Here is a 19,046-nt window from a genome sequence, read left to right on the forward strand (position 1 = left end):
CTGTGCTGGCTACATGTGGGTGATACATCTGTGATGGCAGCCAACAACCCCCTTCCCTTCATTGGGAAAACGTCTTCCCTTCAACTGTTCTTGCTTCCCTGTTTCCTTCTCAGCTGCTGGTCTTCGCCATCCCCAGTGCCTTTCCATACAGCCAGTCACCTCGGCCTTGTGCCCGTGTCCACTCCAAGCACTCGAAGAAACTGCCCTCCTCAAAGGTAAGTGTTGGCAGATGGGCAGCTAGGTATGCCAACATGCCTGCTCCTTTGTCGAAGGCTTTCATGGCCGAATTCAACTGGTTCTGGTGGGTTTTCCAGGCTGTGTGGCCGTGGTCTGGTGGATTTTGTTCCTGACTGGTTCTGGTGGGTTTTCAGGCTGTGTGGCCATGGTCTGGTAGATCTTGTTCCTAACTGGTTCTGGTGGGTTTTCCAGGCTGTGTGGCTGTGGTCTGGCGGATCTTGTTCCTAACGTTTCGCCTGCATCTGTGGCTGACATCTTCAGATGTGTATCACAGAGAGAAGTCTGTTACACACTGTGTTACACACTGGACACAGCCCAGAAAACCTACCACAACCACATGCCTTCTACTTGTTCATTCATTCATTTGTGGACCTAATAAGGGAGGGCATGGCAGGGGCGGAGGGGATGGAGGGCAGATGACTGACCAGGTTGGGTATGTGTGAGTGTGTGTGTGGAACTGATGGAAGAGATGAACATAAGAACATAAGAACTAGCCTGCTGGATCAGACCAGAGTCCATCTAGTCCAGCTCTCTGCTACTCGCAGTGGCCCACCAGGTGCCTTTGGGAGCTCACATGCAGGATGTGAAAGCAATGGCCTGCTGCTGCTGCTGCTGCTCCTGAGCACCTGGTCTGCTAAGGCATTTGCAATCTGAGATCAAGGAGGATCAAGATTGGTAGCCATAGATTGACTTCTCCTCCATAAATCTGTCCAAGCCCCTTTTAAAGCTATCCAGGTTAGTGGCCATCACCACCTCCTGTGGCAGCATATTCCAAACACCAATCACACGTTGCGTGAAGAAGTGTTTCCTTTTATTAGTCCTAATTCTTCCCCCCAGCATTTTCAATGAATGCCCCCTGGTTCTAGTATTGTGAGAAAGAGAGAAAAATTTCTCTCTGTCAACATTCTCTACCCCATGCATAATTTTATAGACTTCAATCGTATCCCCCCTCAGACGTCTCCTCTCCAAACTAAAGAGTCCCAAATGCTGCAGCCTCTCCTCATAAGGAAGGTGCCCCAATCCTTCAATCATCCTCGTTGCCCTTCTCTGCACTTTTTCTATCTCTTCGATATCCTTTTTGAGATGTGGCGACCAGAACTGAACACAGTACTCCAAGTGCGGTCGCACCACTGCTTTATATAAGGGCAAGACAATCCTTGCAGTTTTATTATCAACTCCTTTCCTAATGATCCCCAGCATAGAGTTTGCCTTTTTCACAGCTGCCATGCATTGAGTTGACATTCCCATGGAACTATCCACTAAGACGCCCAAATCCCTTTCCTGGTCTGTGACTGATAGCACTGATCCCTGTAGCATGTATGTGAAGTTTGGATTTTTTGCCCCTATGTGCATCACTTTACATTTTGCTACATTGAACTGCAAAAGACAGCAGGGTGGTGAAGGAACTGGTGGAGGAAGGTGGAGAAAGAGTGTCTGGAAGGAGAAAGTGAAGAGCAGAGTACAGGGGCCCATCACGACATTATGCTAGGCACATTGCAGGGGCAGAGGCAAAGCGGAAGATGGGGCGAGGCGGTTTTGACTGGGTAGGGAAAATCTGCCATGAGTTGTCCTGTGGCCTCGACGGTCGTCGCTAACAACACACACACACACACACACACACACACACCCGAAATGGGGGCGAGGATGACATTGCCAACGCTCGGGAAAGGGAAGATGGGAAGGCACAGGATGCTGCGGAAGGGATGGCGGTGGCTGGGCTCCACACTTTTCAGTATTTTATTTGTCTGCTCCCTGTCGTCAAAACTCCCCTTAGAAAATGTTCAAAAAACAGCATTAGCAGAGCTCTGTTATTTTTTTCAAATGAAAGCTGAGGTGGCCCCCCTCGTTGGCTGTGAAGGTGAACCGTCTCCAAACCCGGCATGCAAACGCGTGGTGCACAGTGTGTCCGAAGAGGCTTTTGCAAGGGCAGCAGCCCAGCTTGAGCACAAGAGACCAGCCTTCCTCCTGAAACTCTGCTTCTGTTTTGCCAAAAGAGCCGCCTTGCCAAAGCTGCTGCCAAACATACTGTGGAGCTGGTGGCCGAGCTGACTGACTTCTGCTCAGATGTGGATCTGGGAACTCTTGACCGGCTTTGCTCCCTCCTCCACCGCGCCACGGAGCCTACCGGCCCAACTTGGTCTCCGGCCCCTCCTGCCGAGGCACACTTGGTAAGTGCGGGATGGTGGCGACGCTGGTTGACTTGGCACACTTGGCGCACTGACGCCACGGGAACCCCCACTGGAAAGGGTCTCCTCAACCATTTCTTTTCCCCTTTCCCCTCTGGCTGGGTGCCAGGCAGATTCTCCCCTTGCTGCCGAATGGCAGACAAGTGTGAAGCTGGCGGCTCCCAAGACCACCCTGCGGGTGCAGTTCCCAATTCCAGACCTGCGGGCGTGGCCTGAGAGACGGCCCTGGGCGGAGAAGGCGGTGCGCAAAGAGAGTCTGCGCCTGGATTTGGCGGATCTCGAGCTGCACACAGAGCTTGGGCCTGCTGGCTCCACCCATCTAGAAGCCACCTTCAGCAATGTGCATGGTAAGAAAAGGCCCGGACTACTCTCAAGCTGAGCTCCTTCCCCAGCAACTGCAGAAAGCTGCTGCACAGCCTCTATAATACAGCGTAAAATCCCAGCATACTGTGAACCTTGTCAAAAGAAGTCAAGGCTTATGTTGGGTGAAATACTTGGTCAAATTGCAGAAGTGGACAGTGGGGGAGGACCAGTGTTGTGCTTGGGAGTGTCGGGGGATATGTTTTATTTCTGTGTTGAGCAGTATGGTCTCTCTCATGCCTTCTGTTTTTATCTACAGCACTTTGTTGTTAGCCTTTCTGAGTGCATCTTAGCAAGAACGTTAACAGGTGTACCCATGAAGTAGAGCAAGTTTTAGCAGAAAAGATTCATCTTCTATCCTCATCACTAACACAATTAAAAAAAAAATAGGCCCCAGCATTTACTTAGATTGAGGTTTGTGACTTTTTAAGCAGGCTGAGGATAGAAAGAGTCCTCAAGAAGGGGGAATTCTTGCATAGTGCAAGAGCTTTAAAATGTGAACAAAGTTAAAAGCATAGATTGGGGTAGGGCCCCAACCGTCCTCCAAATAGCCTTCTTCCAATTTAAGTAGTTCTTCCTACAACAGAAGAGCCAGTTAGTTCTTCAAACTTGAGCAAAAAGGAAAGGTGAAGTACTGTATGTTACTTTGGGGGGTAAGAATCACCCCCATTGAATGAATATTCCCAATACTAAAAACAATTTTTAATCAGTGTATTGCTTGCTTCTAGCATCCTGGCATCAGATGGCTTTTCTGGTGGAAAATGTTCTAAGCGGTCTTCCACAGGAATTAATGCTAAGACCTGTGGTTGCTCTCTCAACCTACTCTATGTGATGTCCAGGGCATTTGCCTTCTCTGATATTGCTGGATTTGCATGTTGGTGTCTGTGTTTCCCCAGTCATTGTACCTTTATTATTGAGGTGGGGTTAGAGCGTGGTGTAAGTAGCATCTTCAAGATGGCTGATACCGGAGGATTTGCAACGAAGCCCATTTTTGATAGCTTTAATGCAAGCCTTGCAGATTATGAGCATAGGCTAGCAAAAAAGTAGTAGAAAGGAGACTCGCAAAAGGCTTTTTGAAGGTTTTTTTGAATTGCATGACAATGTGGGTGAAGGGTTGCCACAAATGGGATAGTTTCTTGTAAATATTTCCCATGCCTTTTATAGAGGATGGATTCTCTGATCAGGATTGATGCCTGGTGGATATTAGTCAGCAACCTTTTCTCTTAGTGGGCTCTTGCTTGAAGCAATGATTCTTGTTATGGCCAGCGCATTTGGTTTTGTAGGGTCAGGCAATGTAGATGATTGTATTGTCGAAGACTTTCACGGCCGGAATCACTGGGGTGTTGTGTGGTTTCCGGGCTGTGTGGCTGTGTTCTAGTAGCATTTTCTCCTGACGTTTCGCCTACATCTGTGGCTGGCATCTTCAGAGGATCTGATGGTAGTAAAGCAAGTACCATCAGATCCTCTGAAGATGCCAGCCACAGATGCAGGCGAAACATCAGGAGAAAATGCTACTAGAACACAGCCTTGCAGCCTGGAAACCACACAACACCCCAGCGTAGATGATTGATTTTTTTTAACTGTGCATTTTCAGGAAAGGTCACCATTGGTGGGTTTACTGTATTCGCGAATGCCTGGTCTTATTTCTGTCAATGGTGAGAACAGTGAAGAAAGGGGTGTATGAAGTTCTGAGGCTGTTACATGTGATTCTACTCATAATGTTAATGACAGTCTTAAATTGTTCCAGCCTTTTCTTTACCCTGGCCTGGGTTTACAAAAGTGTAAATGGCTTACAGCCATCAGTTTATAGGTGAGCTTTTAATGCCAGCTTGCACAGAAATAAACTGGGAGGAGCAGAGAAAAGGATTGGAAGTTCCATCTATTTTGTGCAAGGACGAGTTGAGTGCTTTATCATTCATTATTCAACCTTCTCTCTCCCATCTCGCCAGTTTGAATCCGTCTTTTTGCCAGTTCTGTTTATGTTAGCAGATGTCAGATTAGTCTTCAGAAGTTTACACAATATATTGTCGAAGGTTTCACGGCCGGATTCAACTGGTTCTGGTGGGTTTTCCAGGCTGGGTGGCCGTGGTCTGGTAGATCTTGTTCGTAACGTTTTGCCTTCATCTGTGGCTGGCAACTTCGGAGGTGTATCACAGAGGGAAGTCTGTTACACACTATGTGTTTCTGGGATACACCTCTGAAGATGCCAGCCACAGATGCAGGCGAAATGTTAGGAACAAGATCTACCAGACCACGGCCACACAGCCCGGAAAACCCACCACAACCAGTTTACACAATGTGTTTCATTCTGGAAGGCCTCTGATGGTTTTGCTAACGTAACATTTTAATTTTCAAGCTACAGTGACTTGTGGCAATTATACAGTTTTTATACTTCTGCTGCTCTTTCTTGTTTAGACTGTATTGCTGGGGGGGGGTTGTCTGTTTATAAAGTAAATGCTGTCTTTGCTTTAGGTATTTTAACTGACAGATGTGTGTGGATATTAAATGTTATTTTTGTTTTATTTTGGCCTTCGCGGCCTTAAGTATTGTTGCTTACTCAGCACAAAAGTGGGCCTGACTGGTCAGCTAGTGAAGAACCGGAGATGTGATGCTTGGGGTGTATCTCCATATGCGTGTGGCAGCCCAAAGATTGCTGAGGGGAGAGTCTGAGGAGGGCCCTGGATGTGGGGGAGGGGCAGTCGGAAGCCCACTTGCAAGGCCACTCGTGCCTGAGGGGCTGTCTCTCTTGCCCTTGCTCTTCGCAGGTGTGTACGAAGATGGTGAGAAGCTTTCGGTGCCCTGCTTCCGGGTGGGCAAAGCCCCCAACTTGTTGGCCAAAGGGACAGAAAAGAAATACATCCTCCCAAAGTAAGGTTGTCTCCCGTGCTTCCCTCCGAATTGCAGCTCAGATAGCTTTGGGGGTTGTCATCTTGGCTGCTGTGGATGGGAAAGGGGTGCTTTGCCCTGTCTCCCCTCCGCTCTGGCTTGGGCTGGTGTTTCCCTCCAACTGTGTGGCATTGAACCACCCTGATGACCCCAGCGCCCTGCCCCGTGCTGTTTTCTCCCCGACAGAATCACTCTGACCCTCCACCCTCAGGCTTGCGACCCTCAGTGGGACTTGAGCCTTGCTAAGGTCGAGGAGATGGAGCTCTCGTCAGCAGAGAGCCCGTGTGAGTTGAAGCAGCCCGAGCCTTCCCCCTTCTCCTCCAAAAGGACCATGTACGAGACGGAGGAGGTGAGTGATTGGGCGTAGCGGTCAGCTGGTCAGGGTGCCAGCCAGTCCCTCCCTGGACTTACTCCTGCTTTCCTGCAGGCCTTTCCCTGCCATGTCTTGATTCATCTCAGTTCTGGTCTTTTCTTTCCCCTTCCACTAGATGGTGATCCCTGGGGATCCTGAGGAGATGGCAGAGTTCCAGGCCCAGACGATGGCAGCCTCCCAGTACGCCCTAGAGGTGCTGTTCCCCACCGCACACATTTTCCTCCCCAGCAAGGAGTTCTACGAGAGCATTTACAACAGGTCAGAATTGTGACTCTGCAAATCTAGGGGAGACAGGGCCGGCGGGAGTCACCTGGCGAGCTCTGTGTTTTCCCTTGAGGCTTTTCTGCCCGTAAAATGGTCTGTTCTGGTGCCGCGTTGGCCGCATGCTGTTTCCCATCTTAGCCATGGGTGGAGGATAGTCGTTACCTGTGGGCTGGCATCTAGCTGCTCCTATCCGGTTCTGGATGACAGAGGGTGGGACGGAAACGGAAGGGAGAACGTCAAGGTGAACTGTTACGTGCATTTGGGGTTATGTGATGTTGATGGGAAGGGGCGGTGTCTTCCATTTCCTCCTCCCGCAGGATCAATAATGACCTTTTGATGTGGGAGCCCTTCAGCCCTCCTCCAAGCCCCTCGGATCCCCTGGGGGGCCACGTGAGCACCACAGCTGCTGAGGCATTCCCCCGCTGGCGGGAGGATTTCAAGATGTGCAAGTCGGCCTTTAAACTGGGTGAGGAATGATGGTGTCACGCTGGGCTCTGGGGGGCAGACACTTCAGGGCCATCCTTACCTGGAGAATAGTTCTGGATGTGGGTCAAGTCACAGCTCCGACTGTCTCGCAGCCGGAACGCACGAGCCTGTTACCTCTCTTAGTGCGGAATGGAGTGACAGGAGCTCAGAACTCCTGGATTTCCTCCCTTGGCAGGGGGCAGAGCTTTTGGGGCATGCCCGGAGGGGGAAAAGAAATTACATTCTTTTCAAAACATACCTGTCCAGATTCTGACTCTGAAGAGGAGGACTCCCACTTCTATTCATCAGACGAGGCAGCCGCACAGCGGAAGAAGGGGGAGCAAAGGAGCCAGTTTCTCCAGAGCTGTGTCTCCATCATGCTCCGAGTGGGGAAGGGCCGGGTCACCGCTCTGTGCGATGCCAAGGTAATGCTTACAGCGGCTGGGAAGAAATGACAATGTATTGTCGAAGGCTTTCATGGCCAGATTCAACTGGTTGTGGTGGGTTTTCCGTGCTGTGTGGCCGTGGTTTGGTAGATCTTGTTCCTAACGTTTCGCCTGCATCTGTGGCTGGCATCTTCCGAGGTGTATCACAGAGGGAAGTCTGTTACCCCCTGTGTCCAGAGAGAAGGAAATGTATGGGGTATATATTGTCCATGTCTCAGGGTGGGGAACCAATCAGTAAGTGTTTGGCTGGAACTTGCTACGCAAAGGTGCGGTTGAGCGCATTGTATTGCGAATGAGGTTATCAGTCCATTTACATTTTTAGTTGCATTTGCATTCTCTTTAGCAGCAGTAGTATTGCTGAATGCAAATCCTGTGTTTGGGTAGAAATGACCAGTTTGCATACAGTTTGGCCCTGAGGGGTGGGGGGGTGGGCTGGTCACTTTTGGCTTCTGCTTGGAAGAAAAATTTAGAAAACCCTTAATGGACTATGCTGGCTTGCCAATCCTCAGATACGGGAGCCTGCTGAAATAGTTAATAGAGAGTAGGTGAACTTGGAGCAGCCCCATAGCTGCTTCTTGCTCAGGGAAGAAAGGAGCAATGCAGAGCTGGCCCAGCAGCCTCTTGAAAGGCCCTCTGGTGCACCCATAAGTGTCTGGGCTGAGATCCAGGATTATCTACTCTGTTGACGGGACTCTTTTTTGCCTGCAGGGTGAGGGTGGTAAGAAGCTGGAAGGTTGCCATGGAGAGCTGGTCTTGGACGTGGAGAGCGGCAGCCTCTTCAGCGTCTCGCAGTACAAAGGCCGCGAGGACCTCGGCTACTTCTGCATCGAGTCAGAGAAGGTCGCACTTTATCACAAAGGTACAACTGCGGTGGGATGGAGCAGAAGAGCCTGCTGGGGGGCTTGGTCAGCAGCACCGAAAGTGTGCAGAAATCAGTTGCTGCTTGTAGCTATTGATCAGGTTGGAGCTTCTCAAACCACCCGTGTTAGTAAGTGCCCAAAGAGGGTTCTGGAGGGTGGAGCTGTCTCTTGCTGACTGGGGAGGGGATGCTTGCAGGTCCCTGGGCCAGCAACCTCTGGGAAGACAACAACCTGTAAATAGTGGAAGTTGCTGTAGAGCAGTGGTTCTCAACCTGTGGGTCGCGACCCCTTTGGGGGTCGAACGACCCTTTCACAGGGGTCACCTAAGACTCTCTGCATCAGTGTTCTCCATCTGTAAAATGGATAAATGTTAGGATTGGGGGTCACCACAACATGAGGAACTGTATTAAAGGGTTGCGGCATCGGAAGGTTGAGAACCACTGCTGTAGAGCAATTTTGGCTTGCCATTCCTCCAAGGAGCTCAGGGCAGTGCACGTGCTCCTTACCTCCATTTTATCCTTGCAACAACCCTCCGAGGTGGGCCAGGTTAAAAGCAAGTGACTAGCCCAGGGTCGCCCAGTGAACTTCATAGGCAAGTGAGGATTTAAATCCAGGTGATGCAGGTCCTAGTCCAACACTCCATCCATAACCCAGTACTGTGTGCCCTTCTCCATTATTATGTGACCATTGACTTACATGGTTTCTTCCTGCCTAACTTGGAAGGCCAGCTTCAAATGAATGGAAAACTTCGGGTTTTAAATTACAGGCAGAAAGATTTACTGGATAATTAGGGGGGGAATTACAGTAAGAGTTGTGCAACAGCGGAATCAGCTGCTGGCGGAGCTGGTGAGCTCCCCGCTCACTGGCAGCCTTTTAAGTAGAGGCTGGATAAATGCTTGTCTGGGATGCTCTCTAGGTTGATCCTGCATTGAGCAGGGGGTTGGACTTCGATGGCCTGTGTGGTTCCTTCCAACTCCACGTTTGTTTTGCTTTTTTTGCGTGGCAATTTTGTGTGTACACTGAGGCGGCATGCTAGCATCTCCTCCAGTCCATTTCCAATATAGACTGAACTGCAGGGGAGTGGGTTCAGCTTTGATCTCATCAGTTGCCCACGAGGACTTAATGTGCTCCAGAATGAGCCATTTCTTCCCCACCTGAAGATTTCCTTGTGGCTCCACTTCCTCAAAGAACTGCTTGTGGGAGGGGAATAGAGCTATGAGGAGGGGGAGGGGTCTTACTTCATTGAAATGCCATTGACTCGAGGAAGGTGGTAGGTTTTGGCACAGACTTAATTTTGGACGCCCTCCTCTGTCTGCGCAGCTGTGGTTGAGGACTACCTCATGGCCGATCATCTGGAAATCCCCAGCTTTTTGCCCCCTGAGGGGCTCAACCCCACCATCTACGCCTCCCAGGAGGGCACCGTGGCTTGGCCATCAGAGGTCAAGAAGGATGAGCCTGTGAAGAAGTTCTCCATGGCTATCCAGATCAACCTGGATGTGGAGAAGAACATCAAAGTAAGAACATAAGAACATAAAAAGGAGCCTGCTGGATCAGACTGCTACTCGCAGGGACCCACCAGGTGCCTTTGGGAGCTCACATGCAGGATGTGAAAGCAATGGCCTTCCGCTACTGCTGCTCCCGAGCACCTGGTCTACTAAGGTATTTGCAATCTCAGATCAAGGAGGTTCAAGATTGGTAGCCATAGATCGACTTCTCCATAAATCTGTCCAAGCCCCTTTTAAAACTATCCAGGTTAGTGGCCATCACCACCTCCTGTGGCAGCATATTCCAAACACCAATCACACGTTGCATGAAAAAATGTTTCCTTTTATTAGTCCTAATTCTTCCCCCCAGCATTTTCAATGAATGCCCCTGGTTCTAGTATTGTGAGAAAGAGAGAAAAAATTCTCTCTGTCAACATTTTTTACCCCATGCATAATTTTATAGACTTCAGTCATATCCCCCCTCAGACGTTTCCTCTCCAAACTAAAGAGTCCCAAATGCTGCAGCCTCTCCTCATAAGGAAGGTGCTCCAATCCTTCAATCATCCTCGTTGCCCTTCTCTGCGCTTTTTCTATCTCTTCGATATCCTTTTTGAGATGGCAACCAGAATTGAACACAGTACTCCAAGTGCCGTCACACCACTGCTTTATATAAGGGCATGACAATCTTGGCAGTTTTATTCTCAATTCCTTTCCTAATTATTCCCAGCATAGAAAGCTATGGCTTTCCTAGTTTGTATCACAGATGAAATCATCTTGCCTGATGAAGGATGTTCTTGGGGCCGTTTTTAGGCTGTGTTCTGCCACCCAGCTGTTGGGATTTGCTTTCTAGTGGGGTGGTATTCCACTTTAAGGAGGTCAGGGATACTCCAGAGCTGTTTCCCACTCTGACAGTCAGATGAACAGGCATTCTCAGGAGGAGGCTACTGTATTTTTTGAAAGAGGGAAATTGGGGTTAAAACTTTTGCCAGGTGTCCTGTAGAAGCTGCTTACGGAAAAGCGTCTGCTGATTTTGGTGATGTGTAAATGTCACATTGGCAACACCACCTTGGCAGCAACCATCCAAAGTTAAAACATGTTGAAAGGGCGCTTAAACTGGAATGGCTACACATGTCAACATGGGCTGAGATTCTTGCATGTCTTTTACAGGAATTTCTGGTGACTCTGCGACTGGTAGGTGCCACAATGCGACATCACATGGCACTAACACACCAGAGCTGGTATACACAGGTGAGGTCTATTCTCTTTCCTCCCTGAGGTCTATTCTCCCAAATCTGCACGAGGTTCTCAAGGGTTCTGGGTCCTCTTGGTGACAGGCAAAGCAAGATGTGGGAGCCAGCTGGGTTGTTTTGACTGGCGCTGGTCATGTTCCTGGGCCGTTGATGGAGGACTATTAGCGGAGACAGGTGTATGGATGAGGGGAGGGAGTGTTCTTCTCCATCTCCTCTACCTTGTCTGTCTTGTTCTCCCAGATGATTGACTTCCTGGATGTTCTAGATGACCCAATTCTGGGCTTTGTGCCTCCCACAGTCATCACGGTGCTGCACACCCATTTCTTCAGCTGCGCAGTGGATTACAGGTTGGAAGAAGAGATGCGGGCAGGGTTGCTTGGAAAGCCAAAGGCATCTGTGGAGTGCTGAGCAGGAAATGGAGGTGGGGGTGGCCAGTTAAGGTATAGGAATGGGGATGTCTGCTGAGGATGCTTGTGTGCTCCCCCCTCCAGAGGCGTAGCTATAGAAAACGGAGCCCTGTGCAAGATCTGAGTTTTCCGCACCCCCCCTCCCCCCCCAGCTAAAGAATTATTTTTTGCACCAGGTCATCTCAAAGTCTCCATCACATTATAGAACATGCCCCAACTCACAAATCAGAACTCACTCAGGGGGCCCCTAGTTTAAACAACATTGAAAATGGTGCTGCTTGGCGGGGGGGGGGGGGGGGGATATTTGCACCCCCTGCTGGCCAAAAACGTCAAAAACACTAAAAATGCAAAAAAAAATATACAAACTCAAAATTTTCTGCCCTCCGTGTGACCAAATGGTGGGTGCCTGAGACATTTGTCCACACGTGTCCCCGTGGCAGCTACGCCCCCTCCCCCCCCCCAAGACGGTATCTGTCCTGGAAGGGAAGACATGCTCTGGCTGCTTTATCATTGCTGGAACTTTAACTCAAAGCAGCCACATTTTGGAGGCAGGTGTAGAGAACGTAGCTTCTTCCTGCTATGCATGAAAGCGGAGACGATCTATGGCTGGCTGTGGTGGATGTGCCTGGCCATCCTTCCTCTCCCCCATGCTTGATTCTGCTCTGTTCCCCCTCAGGCCTCTCTATTTACCAATCCGGGTCCTCATTACAGCCGAGACCTTCACCCTCTCAAGCAACATAATCGTGGATACGTCAGTCTTCCTCCTCCGGTGGGTCTCACTGCACCTCAAAGTAATTTTTGCTCACTGTGTTGCACCGTAGAAGTGGCAGCTTCAGGGAGTTTGTGTGAGAAGCCAGGTTGGGTCTCGTCTTGATTTTCCATTGCAGGGAAGAATAAAGTGGGGATTTTCAGCTGAAAAGTGTGTGATCTGCATTTCTCATTGATGTGTACTATCAGCTGCAGACAGGGGTTCTTCCTTTGCCACTTACTCATGTGAAGAAGAAGAAGCGTTGGATTTATATCCCCCCTTTCTCTCCTATAGGAGACTCAAAGGGACTTACAAACTCCTTATCCTTCCCCCCTCACAACAAACACCCTGTGAGGTGGGTGGGGCTGAGAGAGCTCCGAAGAACTGTGACTAGCCCAAGGTCACCCAGCTGGCATGTGTTGGGAGTATACAGGCTAATCTGAATTTCCAGATAAGCCTCCATAGCTCAGGCGGCAGAGTGGGGAACCAAACCCGGTTCCTTCATATTAGAGTGCACCTGCTCTTAACCACTATGCCACTGCTGTTCCTCTGAGCCCCTGAAGCTACCTTATCCTGATCCCTGTTGCGGCAAAATCAGTATGACCTTCTCTGTCTCGTAGCTGCTCTCCAGAGTCTCAGATGATGCAAAAGATTACCTGCTACCTGATTATTTTAAATGGAGAAGGCTAGGACTAAACCTGGAAGCTTTTGGCATGAGCCACGGAGCTGCTACTCCTCCATGTTGCCCACTAACTGAGTATGTCATGAAGAGACAGTGAGGTGAAGACCCCTGCTCCCCAGGGAAGCGGAAGGCTCTGAGTAGCTCTCTTGTTCCCTCCGCAGGTTCATTTTGGACGACTCTGCCATTTACCTGTCAAACAAATGCGACTCTGAGACGGGTGACTTGAGGAAAGGTAATGCCTGTTTGATCCTCTGCATCCCTGTTGTTCGTGCACCTTAGGCTGTGAAGAGATGTCCGTCAAAAGGAGACTTGCAGTGCCCTTGAATGCCCATTTTGATTGCAGCCAAGGAACAAGTCTGAGGCTGAGATACGTGACGGCAACTTGCCATACTGTCCCATCTGCCCCATCTCTGTGTTGAGGAATGAGGCATCCCTGCAGCATGCCAGTTACCTGTCCTCGGCTCCTTCCATCTCGAGCATCCAGACAAAGGGAGCTTTTTATTTTCCCCAGGACAACAAGTTGGGGAAACCCACAACCGTTGGGTTCTTGTAGTTCCTGTTTGAGCCAGTGGAATGCAGTGGTGGAGCTGCAATGGGACTGGGGGGTGCGTCGTGCACCGGGCGCACGCCTGGAGCGGAAAATCGCTCCCGGCCCCTCCCCCTTTTCCTTGTGACCCCCCACACCCCATCCCGCCCTACTCCCTTCCCACATTTACCTTAGTTCCCTTTCTTTTTCTAGTACTTTTTCAGGCTGAAAAAAGCAGCCTATTTACAGTTCAGGCTCAAAAATGGTCTGAGGAACTCAGTTCCCAGGAGACCTTGGGGCTCACAAGGTCTCCTGGGAAGTATAGTTCCTCGGGCAGTTTTTAGCCTGAACTGTGAAGAGGCTGCTTTTTTCAGCCTGAAAAAGTACTAGAAAAAGGAAAGGAACTAAGGTAAATGTGGGAAGGGGGGCCGGGGTGGTGGTGGAAAAAACCCCCTGTGCACTGGGCGCAGTTTGGCCCAGGTACGCCTCTGGTGGAATGTAATTTGCGCTATTCTGGTTATTTGTTTGAGTTGATGTTATCGGAGGCTTTCACAGCTGGAATCAACTGAGTGTTGTGGGCTTGTTTGGCTGAAACTACCAGCCCACGGCCACAACAGCCACCGGTTTGGGTTGAATTACACATAGTTTGCTTTCTATGATAGCGCTTAGCCAAATGCTTCCATACTGAAATCCAGTTAAGGCAAAAAGCAAGCTTTTGGTGGTGCATCGTGTTGTCCTTTTCCTCGCCTTCTATGAGTTTGAACTTGGGTTCCGGGCATGATGGGGTTACAGCTTCTCTCTTGCTCTCAGATTACGTGTGTGTTGTGGATGTGGATCTTCTGGAGTTGGTGATCACCACGTGGAAGGGAGCCACAGATGGGAAACTGGTGAGTGATAAGAGGGACCTTGTAGAGGACCTGTGCTGACCTTTGCACACTTCCTGCTCTGCATTAAGCAGCAGACTGGGGTACAAGAGACTCCTTCCTCAGAAACCACCTGGAATCCTGTGCCACCCAATCTGGATCAAATAGAAAGGAACAGGGTTTTTTGAAGGGCCCTGTTTCTTGTACCTTGTTAGCCTCTTGACAAGCAAGAGAAAAAGCAGGTTGAGGTTTTTTTATTCTTTTTATCCTCCTGGTCGTAGACCCAGCCGCTGTTCGAGCTTCGCTGTTCCAACAACGTTGTTCACGTGCACACCTGTGCAGACTCGTGCGCGGCACTTGCAAACCTTATCCAGTACGTGGTTAACAACGGCGACCTACACCCTCCGCCTCGGCATGACAGCCCCACCGAGATTGCCGGCCAGAAGGTGCAGGTGAGTGTGAATGAAGGCTGGATCAGAGCCTCTGTCCACAAAGGTGAGGCCTGGGGTTGCAGCATCCTTGTCCTTGCCACGTCTGCAGTGGGGTATTGACATAGTCCCTTTCCTGGCAAGGATGTCCCCACCCTAGCTTGCTGAACCCTCCTCTCTTCCTCTGCTAGCTGTCCGAGAGCCCAGCATCGCTGCCGTCTTGCCCCCCTGTTGAGACAGCAGCCATTAACCAGCGGGACCTCACGGATGCCCTCATTGATACGGAGCGGAGTCTCCGGGAGCTGTCTACTGAGTCTGGTAAGTAGGGAGGACTGGGGTACTTGCCTTGTTGTTCTGACTCTTCTGAGTCCAGATTCTTGCCGCTTTTGCTTTACGGCACAAAAACTCTGCATCGGTTTGCTTGCCCAAAATTCTAACCCTTAGAAGTGAATAAAACCCTCTTTCCACACACCCTGTGCTTCTTGTTTCTTGAGATTTCCTTCGTTCAACAAAGGGAAGCTTTTTCACTTTATGCAGTCCCGCAATTGGTATCAAAACTCATTTACTGCACATGATGGGATCTTCAGTATTCAAGGGATGTTTTTGCTAGTGGGTCTGTGGGGGTGGCCTGGCCAGGACCCTGTTATCTAGCATGGACAGAGCAAGCCTTGGCCAGGTGTAGTCTCCAACCTGGAGGAACTGGGTTTGATTCCCTGCTCTGCCGCTTGAGCTGTGGAGGCTTATCTGGTGAACTAGATTAGCCTGTGCACTCCCAACACACGCCAGCTTGGTGACCTTGGGCAAGTCACAGCTTTTTGGAGCTCTCTCAGCCCCATCCACCTCAGAAGGTATTTGTTGTGAGGGGAGAAAGGAAAGGAGATTGTAAGCCCCTTTGAGTCTCGTACAAGAGAGAAAGGGGGGATATAAATCCAAACTACTCCTCCTCTTCTTCTTCTTTTTCTTTTTTTCTTCTTCTTCCCAGGTGATTCCGGATTCAGGCGGCAATCCTCTCCAGTGTCCGTTTACCTGTTCCCAGGAGAGAAGGGTGCTGCAGTCAAGGGCAAGGTCCCAGCCCCTGCCCCTGAGGGGAAAGGGCTGGATCTAAGCCCCTCAGAAGACAGTGAGTGTGAGAGTGAGGCCACAGACACGGACGACTTCTGCATCTTGGATGCCCCAGGCACAGGCATCCCGGTAAGGGCACCTGTCCTCAATAAGTGTGGGGAGCGGGAGGCCAAGCCTCTTTCCCTTCCTTAACTAGACCTTCCTGCTCAGGAAAGTGCTCTTTCTTTACGACCTCAGCATCACCCCCTCTTTTGACTATCGGTGTTGTTGCCCGTCTCCTGTAATTGTACACAGTTTGGAGGGCTTTCTTATTGTTTGCAACAGATTCAAGAATGGGATGCATAAAATTATATGCTTTTCAAGGAGCAAGAAGAGTAGGCTGGACTTGGGGGCTGTGAGCCATAACTTACTTTTAAATCCAGACTCGAGGTGGCTTGCACAATCCATAAACTGTCTTGATAAAATCAGCATGACGTACAGGGACAAGCAAGCTGCTGGGGGCTCTGCCCATGGGTCGTATTGACTGAGGCCAGTGTCTGCTTTTCTCTCTGCAGCCCCGAGACGGCGAGCCCGTTGTGACGAAGCTTTTAGAAGGACCGGTCTGCATCCGGGAAGGTCACTTCTCCCGACCGCTGGGCAGCACGGATTTGCTGAAGGCTCCCTTGCACTTCCCTATGCCCGAGAGCCGTGTCATGCTGCGTGAAATTTCGGTGGTCTGGCATCTCTATGGCGGCAGAGACTTTGGCGTTGGGCGCTCTGCCTCGGGTCATGTCCATTCGCCAAGGTGAGAGCGCCCGTCCACGTGCATCCTGGTCGTGTTCGCACTCAGTGATCTCTGCTGGCCATAATTCAGAATTCAGAGTCCTTTATTAGGCATCAGGAGAAAAATTCAGATAAAAACTGTGTGATAGTATGATCCGGGTACAATTTGACAAAGTAAAACAACTGCTCGTATTTCATAAAGTGCAAACTTCAGGGAAATAATAATTTTAAACAGAGACCCAAAGGATTATTTCACAATATTGAGCAGGAATTTGGCCAGCATTTCCAATTACTTGGGATCCTCATTGTTCAAGAGGTGGTTCAATTTAAAATTTGGGGGGGGGGGGGGGGGCATGGGTAAACTGGTATTGGGGCCTCAAAAAACAAATTTGGTCTGAGATCTGTAAATTTGGGCAACTAATAAAATGTGCTCCAATGACTCCTCAGAGGTTAAGCAATATGCACATGTATGCTTTTGCTGTAAGGATGTCATAAATCTCTCCGAGGAAAAGGTAAGAGGAAATGTATTAGTTCTTGCTCTGGTGAATAACCACCTCAGAGTCAAGCAAGATCTTTAAATATGCAGCTGTCCTGCATTTCCCAGGCATAATATCGAAATGAAAGGGGGGAAACGAGCTCCTTGCTTTGGCCATAATTCATCTCTGAACCTCCTCCTCGTTTTATTCTCCCCCCCCCCCCCACTTCAGGGCGAAGCCGTCTCTGTCCAGTGCCCGCTCCTCCCCTTCCCGCTGCTCGGTCATCAACCGGCCCCAGAACACCTGGCGGGCCCAGGGAGGCACTGGCCGGATTCACGACTTGCTAATGGAAATCCAGTTGACAAAAGTGAGTGCTTCCAAGAGGATGTTGAGGGCAGACCCATCTCCCCTCTGATGGCCCATCTCTCCAGGAGGAGGAGGACTTTGGATTTATATCCCCCTTTCTCTCCTGTAGGAGACTCAAAGGGGCTTGCAATCTCCTTGCCCTTCCCCCCTCACAACAAACACCCTGTGAGGTGGGTGGGGCTGAGAGAGCTCTGAGAAGCTGTGACTATCCCAAGGTCACCCAGCTGGCATGTGTGGGAGTGCACAGGCTAATCTGAATTCCCCAGATAAGCCTCCACAGCTCAAGCGGCAGAGCTGGGAATCAAACCCAGTTACTCCAGATCAGAGTGCACCTGTTCTTAGCCACTGCTCTTAGCCACTACACTGCTTCTGCTCCAGAAGATGTTTGGGCCAAAAGAGCTCCTTGTGAGATCCAGCAGGGCGTAGTGATCAGATGATCCCAAATTGGGAAGAGCAGCAGATACAGTAGAAGACATCGTATGATTTTTCATCATGAAAAAAATGTATTTTCTAAAACCAAATCTAATAAATCCAAAAGAAAAAAGGTGGGAGGAAATAAATCCTCTCTGATTTAAAAAATGTTCTGGGGCTCTTAAAAAAAACAGGGTAAGACAACAGAGGAAGGCAATGGCATAGTCTGCCTAGTAAACATCATGATGTGGCATTGCTGTGAGGATACACTGGAGGAGAGGGAGAATAATGTAAGCCGCTTTGGGTCACCACGGGAGGGAAGAGCGGGGTATAAGTAAATTGAAAGGTGGGACAGCCATTGGCAGTACCTCTCTGCCCCCCTGCAGCTGCCTACAAATGGCTCGGTGGGAGACAGATGGCACATATGGCTCTGTCTCTCCTGCCTACTGCGAAGGTGCCATGACCCTTTCCTTTCTCAGGTGAGCTTTCAGCATGAAACATACCCCACCGGCCACTCTGAGAAGCCAGTCCTGGAGCTGGGGGAGCAGCCCCTAGCCAGGCAGGTGTTCATCGTCCAAGAGTTGGAGATTCGGGACCGCCTGGCCTCCTCCCAGATCAACAAGTTCCTCTACCTGTACAGCAGCGAGTGCATGCCTCGGCGTACCCACTCCAACATGGTAGGGGCTCATAACAAGCCATATTGAGGAAGCAGCTTTGACTCTCAGATCACGGGATGGGATTGTGGGACGGTCCATTATTTTTGATGACCAGGTGGAGCCAACAAACACGACTGTTCCCAAAGCTCTGGAACTGGGTTTTGTTTCGTCTCCTTTGCACACTTGCAACACTGTTGGGTGACCCTGTTACCTCCATTGCATATCTATGGGGAAAGGGGGCCTTCCCCATCTTTGTGTTAAGAAATGCTGCCTTCTGGCCTGTTCACACAGTGGGTCCTCTTGTGGGCAGTCTCACATTATGTGACCTTCTGGTGTGATATGGGACTGTTAGGCCTTTCATCCTAGATTACATTATCAAAAACAAAGTTACAAACTCTTGAGTGGGTCGCAGTTCCAAGAGAGGCAATAGTCTGGAAGTAACATGTTTTAATAGATTGTGGAGCAGCTTTTCAAGATCTTGGTTTCCTTCAGTCTGTCCTACATGCTTGGTGGGAGCCTTACCTCTCTGGAATCGGGTTGTGGAGGTGTTGCTTGGATGCCTGACAAGACTTGTTGACTCCCTCTGGCTGCAAACTTACTATCAGGCTGGCTGCAGAAGTGGGGTCTCTCTGCCTGGCAAGCAGCCCAGGTATAGATCATCCTCTGGGATGCCAGGAGTGTGACGCTCTGCTTTCCCCCCCCCCGCCCCCTCCCTTGACAGCTCACCATCAAAGCCCTCCATGTCTGCCCTGAAGCTGGCCTGGGAGGCCCAGAATGCTGCCTTCGTGTCTCCCTGATGCCACTGAGGTTGAACATTGACCAGGTACGGAACGGCATGAATGCTGTCA

General features: G+C 50.1%; 1 protein-coding gene across 1 annotated transcript in view; it reads left to right on the plus strand.

The window, feature by feature from the left end:
* The window catches only part of ATG2A (autophagy related 2A), a 45,172-nt gene that overhangs the window by 15,933 nt on the left and 10,193 nt on the right, over positions 1–19,046 (plus strand). Inside the window, exons 13-34 of the mRNA XM_048514235.1 lie at positions 114–215; positions 2,232–2,405; positions 2,533–2,770; positions 5,549–5,651; positions 5,856–6,018; positions 6,158–6,300; positions 6,624–6,772; positions 7,039–7,196; positions 7,926–8,076; positions 9,398–9,591; positions 10,729–10,809; positions 11,052–11,158; positions 11,895–11,987; positions 12,810–12,880; positions 13,985–14,061; positions 14,319–14,489; positions 14,657–14,783; positions 15,448–15,656; positions 16,082–16,311; positions 16,997–17,132; positions 18,022–18,219; positions 18,920–19,021. Of these exons, the coding sequence (XP_048370192.1) occupies positions 114–215; positions 2,232–2,405; positions 2,533–2,770; positions 5,549–5,651; positions 5,856–6,018; positions 6,158–6,300; positions 6,624–6,772; positions 7,039–7,196; positions 7,926–8,076; positions 9,398–9,591; positions 10,729–10,809; positions 11,052–11,158; positions 11,895–11,987; positions 12,810–12,880; positions 13,985–14,061; positions 14,319–14,489; positions 14,657–14,783; positions 15,448–15,656; positions 16,082–16,311; positions 16,997–17,132; positions 18,022–18,219; positions 18,920–19,021 (3,177 nt within the window). The remainder of the gene's footprint in view (positions 1–113; positions 216–2,231; positions 2,406–2,532; positions 2,771–5,548; positions 5,652–5,855; positions 6,019–6,157; positions 6,301–6,623; positions 6,773–7,038; positions 7,197–7,925; positions 8,077–9,397; positions 9,592–10,728; positions 10,810–11,051; positions 11,159–11,894; positions 11,988–12,809; positions 12,881–13,984; positions 14,062–14,318; positions 14,490–14,656; positions 14,784–15,447; positions 15,657–16,081; positions 16,312–16,996; positions 17,133–18,021; positions 18,220–18,919; positions 19,022–19,046) is intronic.

This window comes from Sphaerodactylus townsendi, linkage group LG01, assembly GCF_021028975.2.
Source record: "Sphaerodactylus townsendi isolate TG3544 linkage group LG01, MPM_Stown_v2.3, whole genome shotgun sequence".
NCBI classification, from domain to species: Eukaryota; Metazoa; Chordata; class Lepidosauria; order Squamata; family Sphaerodactylidae; genus Sphaerodactylus; species Sphaerodactylus townsendi.